Source organism: Hemicordylus capensis, chromosome 2 (genome assembly GCF_027244095.1).
Source record: "Hemicordylus capensis ecotype Gifberg chromosome 2, rHemCap1.1.pri, whole genome shotgun sequence".
NCBI lineage: Eukaryota > Metazoa > Chordata > Lepidosauria > Squamata > Cordylidae > Hemicordylus > Hemicordylus capensis.
The window spans coordinates 107,745,977-107,761,436 of record NC_069658.1 but is presented as its reverse complement, the minus strand read 5'-3'; the positions used below and the strand labels follow the sequence as shown (position 1 = coordinate 107,761,436).

Here is a 15,460-nt window from a genome sequence, read left to right as displayed (position 1 = left end):
AGAGGTGAAATCCCAGCCTCCTCCTGATCAGCCTGCTCCTGATCAGGATTCATGTCTAACAGCTGTTCCGATTCCTCAGCTCCAGGGTCTGGTCTCCCGGCCAAATCCTGTTGCTGTGCCTCTGAGCCCTCACTATCAGGTGAATCCTCCCGTTCCTCCTCTGACTCTTCTGAGTCAGAAGTCTGAGCCATGACAGCTTGCTGGATTTTTGATGTCTCCCTTGTCATGATCATATCATTTCTTGGCCAAGTTTAGACTTTCAGCGACTATTTCCCTCTGCAGGGATGGTAGGATGGTTGACATGATCATTCCTAAACACCCTCTTACCACTGGCTAGAGTCCATTCAGCTCCTTGGTTCTCCAAGGAGCTAAGGACAATGAAACAGTTCAGGGGATGGTTAGAGCACAGGTGGAGGAAAACTGTGATAAATTTGTCTGAACAGAAGTGAGATCTCATTATCGAGTCTACTGTGTCGCAGTGATGGTGGTGTAGAAACCTTGCTACCATTGTGTCCTCAGATTATTGGCCAGTGGAACTTTCCCAAGTGGTCAGTGGCCTTGTCTAACTTGCCCCCACATGCTGATGTTGTGGAATGTGTGTCAGCTCACTGTAATCTTTTTGTGAAGCATGTTGAAGATAAAATTGCTTGCATACATCAGAATCTTGACCCTACCACTTCAACACCAGAGAAAGGAGAAGTGTCCAGTGCACTGTCTAGTCTAGTTTTGTTGGATGAATTTCACTCTGAGGATGTGAAAAAAGTATTTGGAGGATTGCTTGCCATCATGGCTAACAATATCTAGTCTGAGGGGATTGACTGGCTAGGTACAAGGAGGGATAAACCCTTCTCTGAAAGGAGGAGTGGCCCTGGTCACTTAAAAGCAGCAGTGGTGAGACCTTTGGACCCAGAAGAGCTTAACAGCTATCAGCTGGTTGCAAACATCCTCTTCTTGGGAAAGTGGATGAAACTGACTATGGCATTCTCACAATCATGACAATCCTGATTAAAGAGTTCTTGGTGTTCTTAATGACTTACCGTAACTATGGAACTGGTTGTGAGAATGCAGAATAGATAATCCTGGTCAAATTGCTTTGGTTAAACCACATTTAACCTGGTTATCTATCCTGGTTACATTTGGTTTAGCCACAGTAGTTTGACCAGGATTGCCCAGGAAATCTGTATTCTCACAATAAACTTCCACTAGCACAAAGAACTAGTGGTATATAAATATTCCTAGTAGTACAGACCACAGTGACCTTTTTCTATATCCTTAGCGCAACAGCATTTGTGCTAAGAAGCACAACAGTATTTGTGCTAACACAAGACTTGTCTTAATGTCATCACTTGCCAAGATCTTCCTGAAACATGACAGTTTGGTTACTTTCAGAATTTCTGAAAACTGGACCGTATTGGGCATCTCATAGCACCTGACAGTAACAGGAACATACTTGTAAGCATCTGGTTGTTGTATTCAGTTCCTGGTCCTTGCATGTAGCAGTGAAGAGATGTGAAATAGATTTTCAGTTTAATCAGATATTAAATGTATTGACTAACTGGACATTTCTTTGATCTTATTTGCACAGTTGAGATAATAGACTCTGTAGAAGTCTATCTTAATCTTCTGAGGACTGTCTTTGACTTCAGTGCAATCAGAGGCATGCTAACAGGGCCAAATCAGCTGAAGATCAGGATTGATGCCATGAATGGAGGTAAGAGGACTCATTTTTTGGATAATACCAATTGGTAAAATGTTTATTTAATATATGGAAATGGTGGTTAGTGTGCTTAAGCACTTAACATTGGAGTATTCATGGAACTGGCTGGCCCAGTTCAGGACCGGACTTGAACTGGATCAGGCCAGTTCTGTCTTGCACCCCCTCGAACCTCTCCGTTCACTCCGGCGGCGGGAGGGTTTGCAAACATTTTTTTTAAAAAATTGTTTTTGTTACTTACCCCCTTCAGGGGAGTTGTTGGAGGTGGCGGGGGAGGGGGTGTCCGCGAAGGTTCCCCCTCCCCCTGCCGGCCTCCCTTGCAGCCCAAACCGGCCTGTTCAGCCAGCTCTTTGACCCGTTTGGGCCTTTCCCCTCCAGCGCGGTGGCCATTTAGGAGGCTGCTGCACCTGCAATTGGCCTCTGCATGATCTAGTGCCGGCCGAATGGGTCGGTTTGGGCTGCAAGGGAGGCCGGCGGGCGGAGGGGGAACCTTCGTGGACACCCCTCCCCCTGCCGCCTCCAACAACTCCCCTGGAGGGGGTAAGTAACTATAGATATAGATTAAATCCATGAACCCCCCAAACAGTCGGAGGGTGTTTGGGGATTGTTCTGTTTGTCCCCGAACCGTCAAACTGAAAATGTTCGACGTCGAACCTGTTTGCACATCCCTATTTACTATATTTAGCATTTATAAATACGTTTTCCAAGTAATCCTTGCAGTACCCCTCTGTTAGATCAGTACTAGTATCTCCATGTTGCAAATGAAGATGAAGGCAGAGAGATGGTAGTGTGCAAAAGGCTTCCTAGAGACTTCATGCTTGAGACAAGATTCCAGTGAAGTGAACTTAAAGATCTGATACAGAATACATGTTGAGTTGGAAACAGAAGGATTATATTGACTTGGTTCCAATAAAGAGCTGTCCCAGAAATAAAGTTTATTTATTTATATCTATGTAAATCGCTTTGGGAACTTTTGTTGGAAAGTAGTATATAACTATCCATCTAATTGGACACTTGTTTTTAAGGTCTCTCTTAAAAGAACTTGTTTCTGGCAAAACAGTACCTGTCATCTCCCTTCAGTGAGTGTGGATTCAGACACACAGCTGGAGTTTTTTTAAAACAGGATTGCATCACCTCTAGAAAGTGTTTCATGGACTGCATGTTTAAAAATGCCCGTTTCATAAGCTTTCCACATGCGGGATGACTGTGATGTTTAAGCATGTTTAAATACACCCAAATACCCAGTGAAACTATATGATGGGCTTTTCTGTACATTTGGTTTGTCTTTTATTTATTTGAACAAAGTGAAGCAAATGGCTTCTTGTGAGAGAGGTCCACGTTGAATGCTGCTGGCTGGCTCCATTAGACTGAGTCATGTAGGCATGTTAGAGCAGTATCAAACTCCTGTGCTTTCTTGCAGAGATTCTTTCAGATGGTGGAGATCTGTGCTTTGATACAGCTTCTTTGATAAGCTGTAGTGCCATTTGTAATCCCCTGTTTTTAATAAGGATTGATTCAATTCAGTTTACATTATCCGAATGGTAGGTGTTTATGCTGGGCATGCATTCAAAGGTATTGTCTTAAAACTGAAGGGCAAATTTATTTTGCAGTGATGGGTCCCTATGTCCGGAGAATCCTGTGTGATGAACTGGGAGCTCCTGCTAATTCTGCAGTAAACTGTGTTCCTCTGGAGGATTTTGGTGGCCAGTATCCTGACCCAAACCTGACACATGCAACTTCTTTGCTGGAAGCAATGAAAGGAGGAGAGTATGGATTTGGAGCTGCTTTTGATGCTGATGGGGTAAGTATTTGGTGAAGACTAGATTTGGTGGTTAAAAACCTGTTATCTTTATTAGTTTAACTATGGCATTCTGGGGGAGGTTTTCAAAATAATGCCCAGCTTTTGTTTGAATTTGGAAGAAATTGAGTATCTAGAATTTGTGTCCTTGAAAAACCCCTCGACTATTTGTGACTAGCTAATTCCCCCCCGTCAACATTGCTCAGTACTGAAGTTCGAACTATTTCAATGTTTAGGGGGTGCAATTTGGTTGCCTATACAGGGGCAGCCTTAGAGTTGTTGAGGCCACAAGTAAAAACGGTGACCTCTTGATATTATAAGTGAATATCACACACTGACCTGGTTCACACAGTTGTTTGAATCTAGGTTTAATGTGAGCTACTGACATCAGCATGATTTTGTGAACCCATACTAAGTCAGAAATCTCAGATTCATCTCTGGCCATAAACCACCATGGCATGGCTTCACACAATCCCATTAATGTTGGTAACCCACATTAAACAGAGATTCGAATGATTGTGTGAACCAGGCCATTATTTCCTATTTTTACATCAGTGTGGATTACCTGTGGAAAGTAATTATGTGTGATAGACACCTGTGTATTTGTTTTGCTAATATTCAGAAATGGGCTTGTGAGGTGGAGCCGCAGGTTAGGAATAAAAACCATTATGTTAGACAGGTAACCAAACTGTTTAGGCAGACAGTAACCTAACTCTTGAAGCCTCAGACCATGTGCACTTCCATTTTATCTTCATCTTTTATCCTTCATAGGTATTGCCCACATAGTCTCAAACATCCATCTGCTATTATTAAGTCTAGAAGCCTTTAAAAAGCAAGAAGAAATAAGTAAACATTAAAGGGTTTACTTATTAATAAGTAAAACATTAAATAAGTAAACATTAAAATAAATAAGTAAACATTGACTTAAAAAAAAGTGCTTGTGAGATTAAAGATATTGGAAATGTTATTTTATGAGAATACATTGCTCATTGTGGAGAATGCAGAGTAGAGGTGTGCATGAATCATTTTTTGTGATTTGATTCAACCTCGTATCAAATCACGAGAAGGTGAATCAATTTGTCGAGCTGGCCAGCCACTGCCAGACAGTTTGACAAACTGAATTGAAAATTTGCAAAACAACTCCCACCCATCCAAACAAAAAGCCCTGGAAAAAAAGTTAGGGGGAGCCTGGCATGCTGGGAATCATATACCAGTCTACAAAACCCAAAAATTAATCCACCAGGCAGTAGGGATGTGAGAACTGGTTTGACGATGTGGGTTTGCCATTGAGCCAGTCTGGTCCAAAGGCTCACCCTCGAGCCAGACCAGGCCCCGTTCAGTGTAAGGTCATGCTGACTCCCCTGGGCCGGGTTTCTTTTGTTTTTGTTTTAATGGCAGACATATTTCCTCTGAGGCCTTGGGGGAAGGTGCTGCTACAGCCACGGTGGGGGGGTCTCCTGTGGTTTCCCCTCCCACCCCCCGGTTTCCCACGGGCCGTTCTGGCCCTCTCCAAGCTTGTGGTAGCCATGTTGGAGGCTGCCACATGGGCCATTTGCCTGACCAGGTCATGATCCGGCCTTGCAAATGGCTTGTGCACATGCGTGGTGGCCTCCAAATTGGCCACTGCAAGCTCAAAGAGGACCAGAACAGCCCATGGGAGACTGGAGGGAGGGGAACAGCCAGAGACACCCTCCAAGGCCTCAGAGGCAGTAAGTCCACAATTTTAAAAACCACAACAACTACTAGTCCCTGGCACCCCTGAACAGGGCCCGAATCAGTTCACATTCAAGCCAAGCTGGGCCTCTTGTTTGGAGTGCCAAACATGCCTGATTTGGTTCAAGCCCAGTTCAGACTCAAACCAAATCGGGCAAACTGATTTGGTGCACACCCATACCAGGCAGCACACAGATAGCAGCAGCAAAGTTGGCAGCAAGGCTGGAATTACTTTTTTTTTTTTAAGCACAGTACCCAATTTATTAAAGCCATTGGGGGCTGGCTACAAGCAATGAGAAAACAAACAAAGAAGGAATAAAATTCTAAGCAGCACCCAATTAAAGCCTGGAGACTGCTGGTACAATGTAAATAAAATAAGGGGTGGGGGGAACACAGCATCCCAGTTATTAAAGGGGGCTGGCTACAAGCAATGAGAGAAACAAGAAACCACATGAGGGAATAAATTCCAAGCAGCACCCAGTTCAAGTCACTGGGGCTGCCGGTTTTTTTTTTTTAAGTAAGAAAATAAAAGCAGTTGCTGGCAGTACTACAAATTAAAAGGATTTAAAATTAGTCAGATAAGCCTCTTAGGGGTGTGCACAGAACCGCGGAGCTGCGGTCCGGCACTGGGGTGGGGGGTTCCTTTAAGGGCGGGGGAGGGTTTACTTACCCATCCCGCCGCTTTCCCCCCTCAGGCGCACATATTCTCGCTAGTAATCGGGGCGGCAGGATACCTCCCTGCCGCCCCTTTCCCTGCTTGGCTGCAAAAGGCTTCAAGAAGCCTTTTGCGCGTGCACACGTCACGCGCGCTTCACGTCTCCCTGATGTGTGCGCTTGTGTGTAGCGGGCTGAAGCCTTTTGCAGCCAAGCGGGGAAAGGGGGCGGCATTGAAGGGGTGATTCGATTTGTGGTCAAATTAGCGAATTGCCCGCAGTCACAGATCGATTTCCATGCGAATTTAATAGCACATCCCCAGTGTTCCCTCTAACAAGGATTCCCAACTGTTGACTACAACTCCCAGCCTCCGCAACTGCAATAGCCTTTGCTTAGGGATTCTGGGAGTTGTAGTCAACAACATCTGGAAATTCCCGTTAGAGGGACCACTGCACAAAATGGAGCTTTTTGCTCCATTTGTATCTCCATCTTGATAAACCCTTGGATAAGAACTACTGCAAGCACTTCCTTTCTGTGCAGTGTCCAAAATGTGAAGAAAGGACCAGTTTTTGGCTAGCAATTGTGGGGAAAGGAGTCTATGGTTCAAAATGTAACCTGTAGACCATAATAATAATAATAATCCCCCAGTGAGGCACTACCTTGGCATGGTTGTGGGGCTTGTGTGCTCTGAGGAAGGTGAGAGCTATGCCAGAGGTCCAACCATACTGGACAGGTCTCACCAGAGGAGCCAGACAAAGAATGCCTCTCCCATCAACAATATGGTGAGACGTAACTTTAATAAATCTATACCAGATCGGTCATTGCCTGGGTCAACAAGGACCGCACCAGGTGCTGGAGTCCCTGGACATCTGGTGGCAAGTGGGCAACAGGACTCAGGATCTTCAGTTGAGCAACCAGGGCTGGAGATTGCAGGGTTACTGGAAGAAACGTAGCTTAACCAGAAAAAATATACAAAAAATGCCAACAAGGAAATAATGATCTGCTATTACAAGACTAGTCCAACTAGAAGAGGTTATTTAAAAAGAATGTACCAAATTTGGAAAGAGAAGCATCCAGATACAGAAATAACAGAACTAAGGCTAGCTGACCAGAGAAGATTCATAATAAGAAATAAAGTATTCACAGGAGTTGAGCTAGAAGATTTGCAAAGAGCAACACAGGCTCAAGATATGGAAGAAGAATTACCACCAATTGAAGAAGTTGCTCAGGCGCAGGTGGAGGAGGAGGTGTTGGAAATAGAGGATGCCACTGTTGCTGAACTGATTCAAAATCAAAACCAGGCAATCTCCCCTTTGCCTTCACCTCAAAAACCTGAATGCCATTTAACAGAAAAGCAACAAGAACTAAAGCAAAAAATAACTGAGCACATGAACCAAACCACCACCAGGGTTCGACTTCCAGCTCTAAAAACAGTTGCAAAAAAACAACTTGCGCAGGCATTAAAAGATGTCAAAGCTGCACTTGCAGAAATAACAACCAAGAATTTGCAAGAAACAAACCAACTAATGTACAGTGCAGCAACAATAACAACACAAGAGCTCGAATATAAGATCAGTGGACCTGTAAAAAAAGAAAGTAGTACATCACCTAAATGGAAGATTAGATTAGATAATAAAATCTCCAGGCTTAGATCAGATGCTAGTAAATTGAAAGATATGAAAGAGAAGAAGCTGAAGAATGAAAACACCAAACAGTATCTGACCCAAAAATACCATCTAGATTCAAGGAAAATTAGAGAAGTCCTGGAAATAATAAAGCAGCAAATAACAGCAGTGTCAAAGAAGATTAGCAGATATGAAGCCAGAACTACACAACACAGGCAGAATCTCCAATTCCAGTCGAATCAGAGACGTTTCTACCAAAGCATAGAAGGAGAAACTGCAAGAAACATAGAAACATCAAATAAAGAAGAAAGAGTGCAATTCTGGGGGAAACTATGGGATAATCCAATAGATTATAATAAAAAAGCAGGCTGGATGAAAGAGGTCAAAAAATGTAACCAACAAATGCAAGATCTAATAATAACATCAGAATTAATAAGGGAAAGAGCAAAGAAAATTAAAAATTGGACTGTACTAGGTGATGATGAAATGCATGGCTTTTGGCTCCATAAACAACTATCAAAACAGTGCAATCACATTTTGCAAGGAGGTGATATTGAACAATGGCTAACAACTGGGAAAACTCATCTCATCATGAAAGACCCAGCAAAAGGTGCAGTTCCAAGTAATTATAGACCGATAACCTGCCTGCCAACCATGTTCAAATTATTAACTGGAATAATGGCAGATGAAGTGATGCAACACTTATTAACTAACAAACAGCTTCCAGTTGAACAGAAAGGAAATTGCCCGAACACCAGAGGCACAAAAGACCAGCTGCTGATTGACAAAATGATTTGGATTGACTACAAGGAAGCCTTTGACTCATTGCCTCACACATGGATACTAAAATGTTTAGAAACAACTGGTGTCAGCAAAATCATTCAGATATTTATAAAAAAAGCAATGAGCATGTGGAGTACACAGTTAACAATCAATGGTGAGACACTTGGACAGGTTAGCATTAGAAGAGGCATTTTCCAAGGGAACTCACTATCCCCTCTGTTGTTTGTAATCACCATGACTCCACTTTCACAAATACTAAACAGAACAAGCCTCGGATACCAAACATCTAAAACATCAAGTAAAATAAACCATCTGTTGTACATAGACGATCTGAAGTTGTATGGAAAGTCCCAGTCAGAAATCGAATCACTACTAAACACTGTCCGTATATTCGGTAGCGATATAGCAATGGAGTTTGGACTAGACAAGTGTGTGCTGCATTAATAATGAACAGAGGAAAAATAAGAAAAACAGAAGGACTAGAACTGCCCAATGGAAGCAAGATCAGGAATTTTGATCAAGAAAAGATTTTTGTCTTTTAATTGTAAACTGCCCTGAGCCTGCTCGGAAGGGCGGTATAAAAATCGAATAAATAATAATAAATAAATAAGAACCTGGAAGATAAAGAACATTAAAAATACTTGGGCATTCTCCAGGCTGATAACATTGCACACACTGAAGTTTAAAAAAAAAAATTGAAGTGAATACATCAGGAGAGTTAGAAAAATCCTAAAGTCCAAACTCAATGGCGGGAACACCATACAAACCATAAACACCTGGGCTACACTTGTTATCAGATACACTGCAGGAATAATAGACTGGACCCAGGCAGAGCTAGAGATGCTAGATCGTAAGACCAGGAAAATAATGACCATCAATCATGCTCTACACCCCCGCAGTGATGTATATAGGCTATACCTCCCTTGCAGTTCAGGTGGAAGAGGAATGCTGCAAGTCCATCAAACAGTAGAGGAGGAGAAAAGAGGCCTTGAAGAATATGTCAAGGACAGTGAAGAAGATGTACTTCAAATGGTCAATAATGAGAAACTATTCAACACCAACGAAAGAAAGCAGGCCTACAAGAAAGAACAAGTCAAGAACCAAGCAGAAAAATGGAGAAATAAGTCACCGCATGGTCAATATTTGCACAATATAAGTGGAAAATCAGACATCACCAAGACCTGGCAATGGCTTAAGAATGGCAACTTGAAGAAAGAAACAGAATACTGGCTGCACAAGAACAGGCACTAAGAACAAATGCAATAAGAGCAAAAGTAGAAAAGTCAACCACAAACAGCAAGTGCTGCCTTTGTAAGGAAGCAGATGAATCCGTGGACCACCTAATCAGCTGTTGTAAAAAGATCACACAGACTGACTATAAACAAAGACATGACAAGGTAGTAGGGATGATACACTGGAACATCTGCAAAAAAATACAAGCTACCTATAGCCAAAAATTGGTGGGACCATCAAATTGAAAAAGTTGTAGAAAATGAAGATGCAAAAATATTATGGGACTTCCGACTACAAATAGACAAACATCTGCCACACAATACACCAGATATAACTGTAGTCGAGAAGAAAGAAAAACAAGTCAAAATAATCAACATAGCAATACCAGGAGATAGCAGTATAGAAGAAAAAGAAATAGAAAAAAATAAAATACATAGTTCTACCAACTGAAATTGAAAGGCTGTGGCAGAAGAAGACCAAAATAATCCCAGTGGTAATTGGCACCCTGGGTGCAATTCCAAAAGACCTTGAAGAGCACCTCAACACTATAGGGGCCACAGAAATCACCATCAGCCAATTACAAAAAGCAACTTTACTGGGAACAGCCTATATTCTGCAACGATATCTATAACAACAGCAACAACATGAATAATAAAATTTAGCCATCCCTGGTCCTTGGGAAGGACTCGATGTCTGGATAAAACAAACCAGTCAATAACACCTGTCTGACTGTGTAAATAAATAAATAAATAAAAAATAAAGACTATCCCCTTACTAGGAAGATGATGCTCTTTTGTCTAGCACAGTAGTAACTGTTTATATTAACACAGCTCCATCCCTCAAACATCACTATCCTTCAAGAAAGGTCATGTAGTGTAGGTGTGTGTGAGAGTGAGAGAGATGCATAAACTATTGTAAATGTTTTCCTCTCAATACCTTCCTCTAATCTATTCAAGCCAGTTATAATTCTCCATGAGTTTTGGTTGAAGCCTAATCAATGCAAAGATTATTTTGTCTAGGAAACACATACTTGCATTTCAGTGCCACAATGCAGACTGGAGCCAAGGAGCAATCATGGGCCTTCCATGATTGTGTGGGAGGTGCAGGAGGGAGAGATCAACTGGGAATATTTTACAGTGGTGTTGAAAATGAACTCGTCTACCTCATCTATCTTCTCTCCTCTCCCACTGTATGCTTTACCTTCCAGGACCGCTATATGATCCTAGGTCAAAATGGATTTTTTGTGAATCCTTCAGATTCGCTGGCCATCATTGCTGCCAATCTCTCTTGCATTCCATATTTCCGTCAGATGGCCGTGCGAGGGTTTGGGAGGAGTATGCCTACCAGCACTGCATTGGACAGGTAAGTTGAACAGGATTCACTTGGTATGATTTGTTCTGCAGTAGTACATCTTGACTTGTGAGTGGGTTGATGGAAATTTTGATTGTTGATCACTGCATGAGAAGCTAATTGGAGGAATAACTTCCAGGACAGGTAGTAAAACAGTCAAATGGGTCCAAATGTTCCCTCTAAGTTGTATGCATGCACTCACACAGTTTTTTATGTCTGCTCAGTTAATTTTAGATCCCTCTCAGTTTGAAATCAGGAAGGTCCCACTCTGTGCACGTGCACACACACACACTGCTTTGATACTGCTGCCCAAAGCAAAAATCATTCTGCACACAGATGAAAAAAAAGTGGAGAGAACACTGGATGGGTCCCAAACAAAAGTTGTAGTACCCACTTATTTAAAACCTGAAACTGATAATTCATTTTTATGCTAAAGTATTGTGTGTTACCATGACTGTTTCTGCCTGTAGTTTTATGGGTAGAGAGTATAATTCTTTATCTTAGTGCTTATATGTAGTCTCCCATTCAAATGCAAACCAGGGCAGACCCAGCTTAGCAAAGGGGACCATTCATGCTTGCTACCACAAGATCAGCTCTCCTCTCATTAACACTCCTTAAGGCATCAGGACTGCAGCAGGACTGTCCATTATGTAGCTCCTGTTCCCCAGAAATAATCTCCCATTCACTCTTTTAGAATTATTGCCTTTATGAAGTTATGGACATGCAAAGTTTAACCTCATCAGTATATCATTTGAGGAGGAATGGCAGACTGATGTAGAACAAAAAATAAATATTTGACCTTTTTCATAATCAAAAGGATTTATTTTAAATTCCTGCCTTAAAGATTTCAGGTATTTTAAATGTATTTAAAACATGTATAACCTATTGTTCCATTTACAAAGTGGCTTACAAAGATCCTATCGGGTGGGGGAAGTGAAGCAACATAATCCAAACAATCACAGCAGTAGTAAGTCAATATAAAACCAGAAGCAGGAATAATTCAGATCAGACACCCAGCAGACTAAATAACTCTACCAGCATTTTTAAAAAAAAATTAAAAACAAAAACAAATTTCAAGTAATGCCAGAATGTCATCTGGGAGGTGTGCAGATGTGTAAGGGTATTCAATTTAATTAAAATTAGATCAGATGGTTTACCTGAGCAATGCCAATGCCCAAAGCAAAACACCTGAAATCAGAGGAACAGATTCAATTTAGGCAAACTTTCCTAATAGTTACCACGAGTGTTACTGACAAGCAATGCTTTTTCAGAACCCAGCAAGAAAGACAAATATCTTACTTATTTGCAAGACTTTATTTCAAAACTCACCACAGTCAGAGTAGTAGGCAGCAGAACAGGTATATTCAGCTGGCTGGCATTGCCCAGACTTCCAGAGAGATCGGAGAACTCTATACAATCTAATACAATTATTTTCATACCCTTTAATGATGATAGTTCTACTGCATTCTGATTGGATCTCCCCTTGCCAAGTATTTTTCATGTCCAGACCCCACAGAACGTATATACTACGTCAGTGTACAGGAAGCTGTGGTTACTTGTTTTGCTGCCTCCATGTTGAAACCCTCCTAACGTTTTTAGCACCAGCCTGAGTTACCTACCTACTTAGACAGCTTCTGATTCACAAACCTCTGAAAGGTCACTCTTGAGGACAAGAGGCCTACTCTGTTATAACTGCTAATTAGGGCTGTGCTAATGTTTGGTCAATCTAAAAGTACTACATATTAATATCTACCAATCGCTATCACCGATATGCTTCTACTAATCAAAAATTGCACAATTAAAACCTTCAACAGATAGAGCTCCCTGGGAATAGAGTTCCGAAACTTAGGTGCAGAAAAGGCTGCTGTTGTGGCATCAGATAGTGGCAGGAGACATAAGAAGGCCTTCCCAGTGGATAGGCAAGCTAATGTCGAAGGAGGTGGTATTTTGGATTCTTAATGGCCTTATTCTCATGCCAAGAGTGGGGGCTGTTTCAAATAAGTCCCCCCCCAACTTTGTTTATAAATATTTTGGTTTAATGAACCCTGAATACTAATTTTGTACATGTTGATCTCTGTAATAATTCTGTTGCTAAATCAGATTAAAAATAATAATCTGACTTCAGTTGCCGTTAGGCTCGAATAGGAGATTACATGCAGCTGATGCAGATTGCAAGGCAATGTTCATTCATCCCAAACAGGGTCTGTGGGCTTGTCGACTTGAACATGTTCCACTGTGTTTATTTAATACAATAGTTTACAATTTACAATTTAATACAATTTGGATAGTTCTAAAAGAACTATGCCAGTTGGCTTTAAAATCTAGCTGCTCTCATCAGAATGACACCAGTCACAATGGTGTGTATGTGACTAAATCTGTTCATCATCCTCTTGTTAAACAAAAGTCCTAAAAAAGAAAAGACATGTCTTTCCTCCTCTTCATCTCAATTATCTGAAAGAGCTTTGTTGTGAATTCTGAAGATATCACTTCTTAGTCCATTCATTGTGTGAGCAATGCCTCTTATGGAAATGTTGCTGCTGGTACTTTGGTTCAACAGAAGGGCAACCTGTAGTGTAAGCACTTCAGCACATTTCAACACCTTTAGTAGATATTGTCTAGTCATACAAGTCCAGTGTTTGTTCATGCCAAATTTAGCAAGACTATTGCAGTCTTGGTTTGAAGTAAAGTTTTCTGTTCAAGTCTTCATTGGAGTTGAGTTAAAAATGGTTGCTTCAGAAAGATCTTGCATATAAACCAGTTCCAGATTCTGCCTTATCAGTCATTCTGTGATTTCACAAAAGCTGTTTCTTCAAGATGATTTCAAGAAAGCACAAGTTGTTCTAGTAAGAACTGATCAGCCTCCTTTCCTTTCACTGACTCTACATCTGGACTAAATTTGGTGCAAATCGAGGTCCACAAGTTAGTTCTCTTGCACCTCAAATGTGTCCGCAATCTTGGATCATGGTGAGTGTCATCATTATAAACTGCACCATTGAGGTGTCCCTGTGTGTCACTCACTACAGCTGTTCCAAATTTGGTTCAAAATGGTTAGACAGTCCTTATGTTAGCGCACTTGTGCCTCAAAGGTTTATGCACCTGCCATCTTGGATTGGGGTGGGTGACATCATCACAATCTTTGCCGTTGAGGTGTCCCTATGTGTCCCTATAACTGTACCCGATTTGGTTCATAATGGTCCAGGCGTTGCAAAGTTGAGAGGAGGGGGACACACGGACACACACACAGAATGCCAGGTGATCTCAAAAGCCTACTGGAAAGTAGGCTATAAATGCCTCGTGTTCGTCTGACTTGAGTATTTCTTTTTTTAAGCATTGCCTTCCAGGTATATTGGAAGGGTTAGATTGCTTTGGATGTTATACATTATGATTTGGAATGTGTATAATTTCCTCATTTGTTAAACTTTCATTGGTATATGTTTTCTGGCTGTTTACCAAGAGTGCTAATGATGTGTAAGTTAGACATGACTCTCAAGGAGACAAGCCTGGCTCCTTTCTCCTGTCTTTGATGCTGAGTATCGAGTGACTTTGTGCCTCATGTAATGTTTACTTAGATATCTGACTGGCTAAGCCAACTGTACATTTGGCGGCCTGTCCACAGTCTCATTATCACAGCTTGTAATGACGAGTACATTCTTTCATCCATGGTCACAGTAGTCCTTATTTCTTATGTGTACAGGATTTTCTTTTCTTCTTTAGGAGATTAGTTTTCAGCCAGCTATATTAATGACTAAACTATTTCAGCTAAAACCTTTCCACAGATAGCAGCTGCAAATGAATAACCTGTCAGAACTGAGGGATAATATTTGGAAGTTGAAGCTGCTCTTCTAAAGAGGAACAGCACTATTTCATAGATGTCTTAATGTTGGTTCTCACTTCATTTCAAAGCAGCCAAAAAGTATCTGTATAGTTCTTGAAATCCCCAAATTATCTCAGAGGTGCTTAGACTTTAGAAAATGGAATTTTCTTGAAGCCCCCCCCCCCCTTAATCTATCATGGATGGCTATAAAGCCTTTTGAACTGAATGTCTCACTCTTATGAGAGCTCTTTGTCTCCAGTTAACGGGAAAATGTTGAAGTTGAAAACAATTCCTTTTTAAATTAAGTTTGCCTGCTAACTTGTCAAAGAGGCACCTTTTTAATGTGGTGATTCTCTTTATTTAGCAGGGGGAGAGTAAGTGGCCCTATCCACCCCCAGCACAGTGCCTCCAATGACTGTTGCTAGTGTCTATCTTATGTTTCTTTTAGATTGTGAGTCCTTTGGGGACAGGGATCCATCTTATTCATTATTTTTCTGTGTAAACCGCCCTGAGCCATTTTTGGAAGGGCGGTATAGAAATCAAATAAATAAATAAATAAAGTACATCTGGTAACAGAACAGTGCTTGTAGGTATTTCTTTTGCATTGGCTGTACATCCAGAGAAGTACGTCAGTTGAGTTATAATTCTGCCTAGCATTCAGTATTAAAGTTACTGCCACTTCTGGTAATAACCAGGTGCACTGGTTATGGAATAAAAATTTTACAGGCGTTAATACTACAAATTAAATGACATCAGTGGTAGTTTTCAAACTTCTG

The 15,460-nt window shown here is 41.3% G+C and overlaps 1 protein-coding gene across 4 annotated transcripts in view; it reads left to right on the top strand.

Moving 5' to 3' along the window:
* Positions 1-15,460, top strand: part of PGM5 (phosphoglucomutase 5) — a 149,645-nt gene that overhangs the window by 23,295 nt on the left and 110,890 nt on the right. For all 4 annotated transcript variants that reach the window (XM_053292968.1, XM_053292967.1, XM_053292966.1 and 1 more), the window contains exons 4-6: positions 1,586-1,711; positions 3,325-3,515; positions 10,728-10,882. In XM_053292968.1, the coding sequence (XP_053148943.1) occupies positions 1,586-1,711; positions 3,325-3,515; positions 10,728-10,882 (472 nt within the window). The remainder of the gene's footprint in view (positions 1-1,585; positions 1,712-3,324; positions 3,516-10,727; positions 10,883-15,460) is intronic.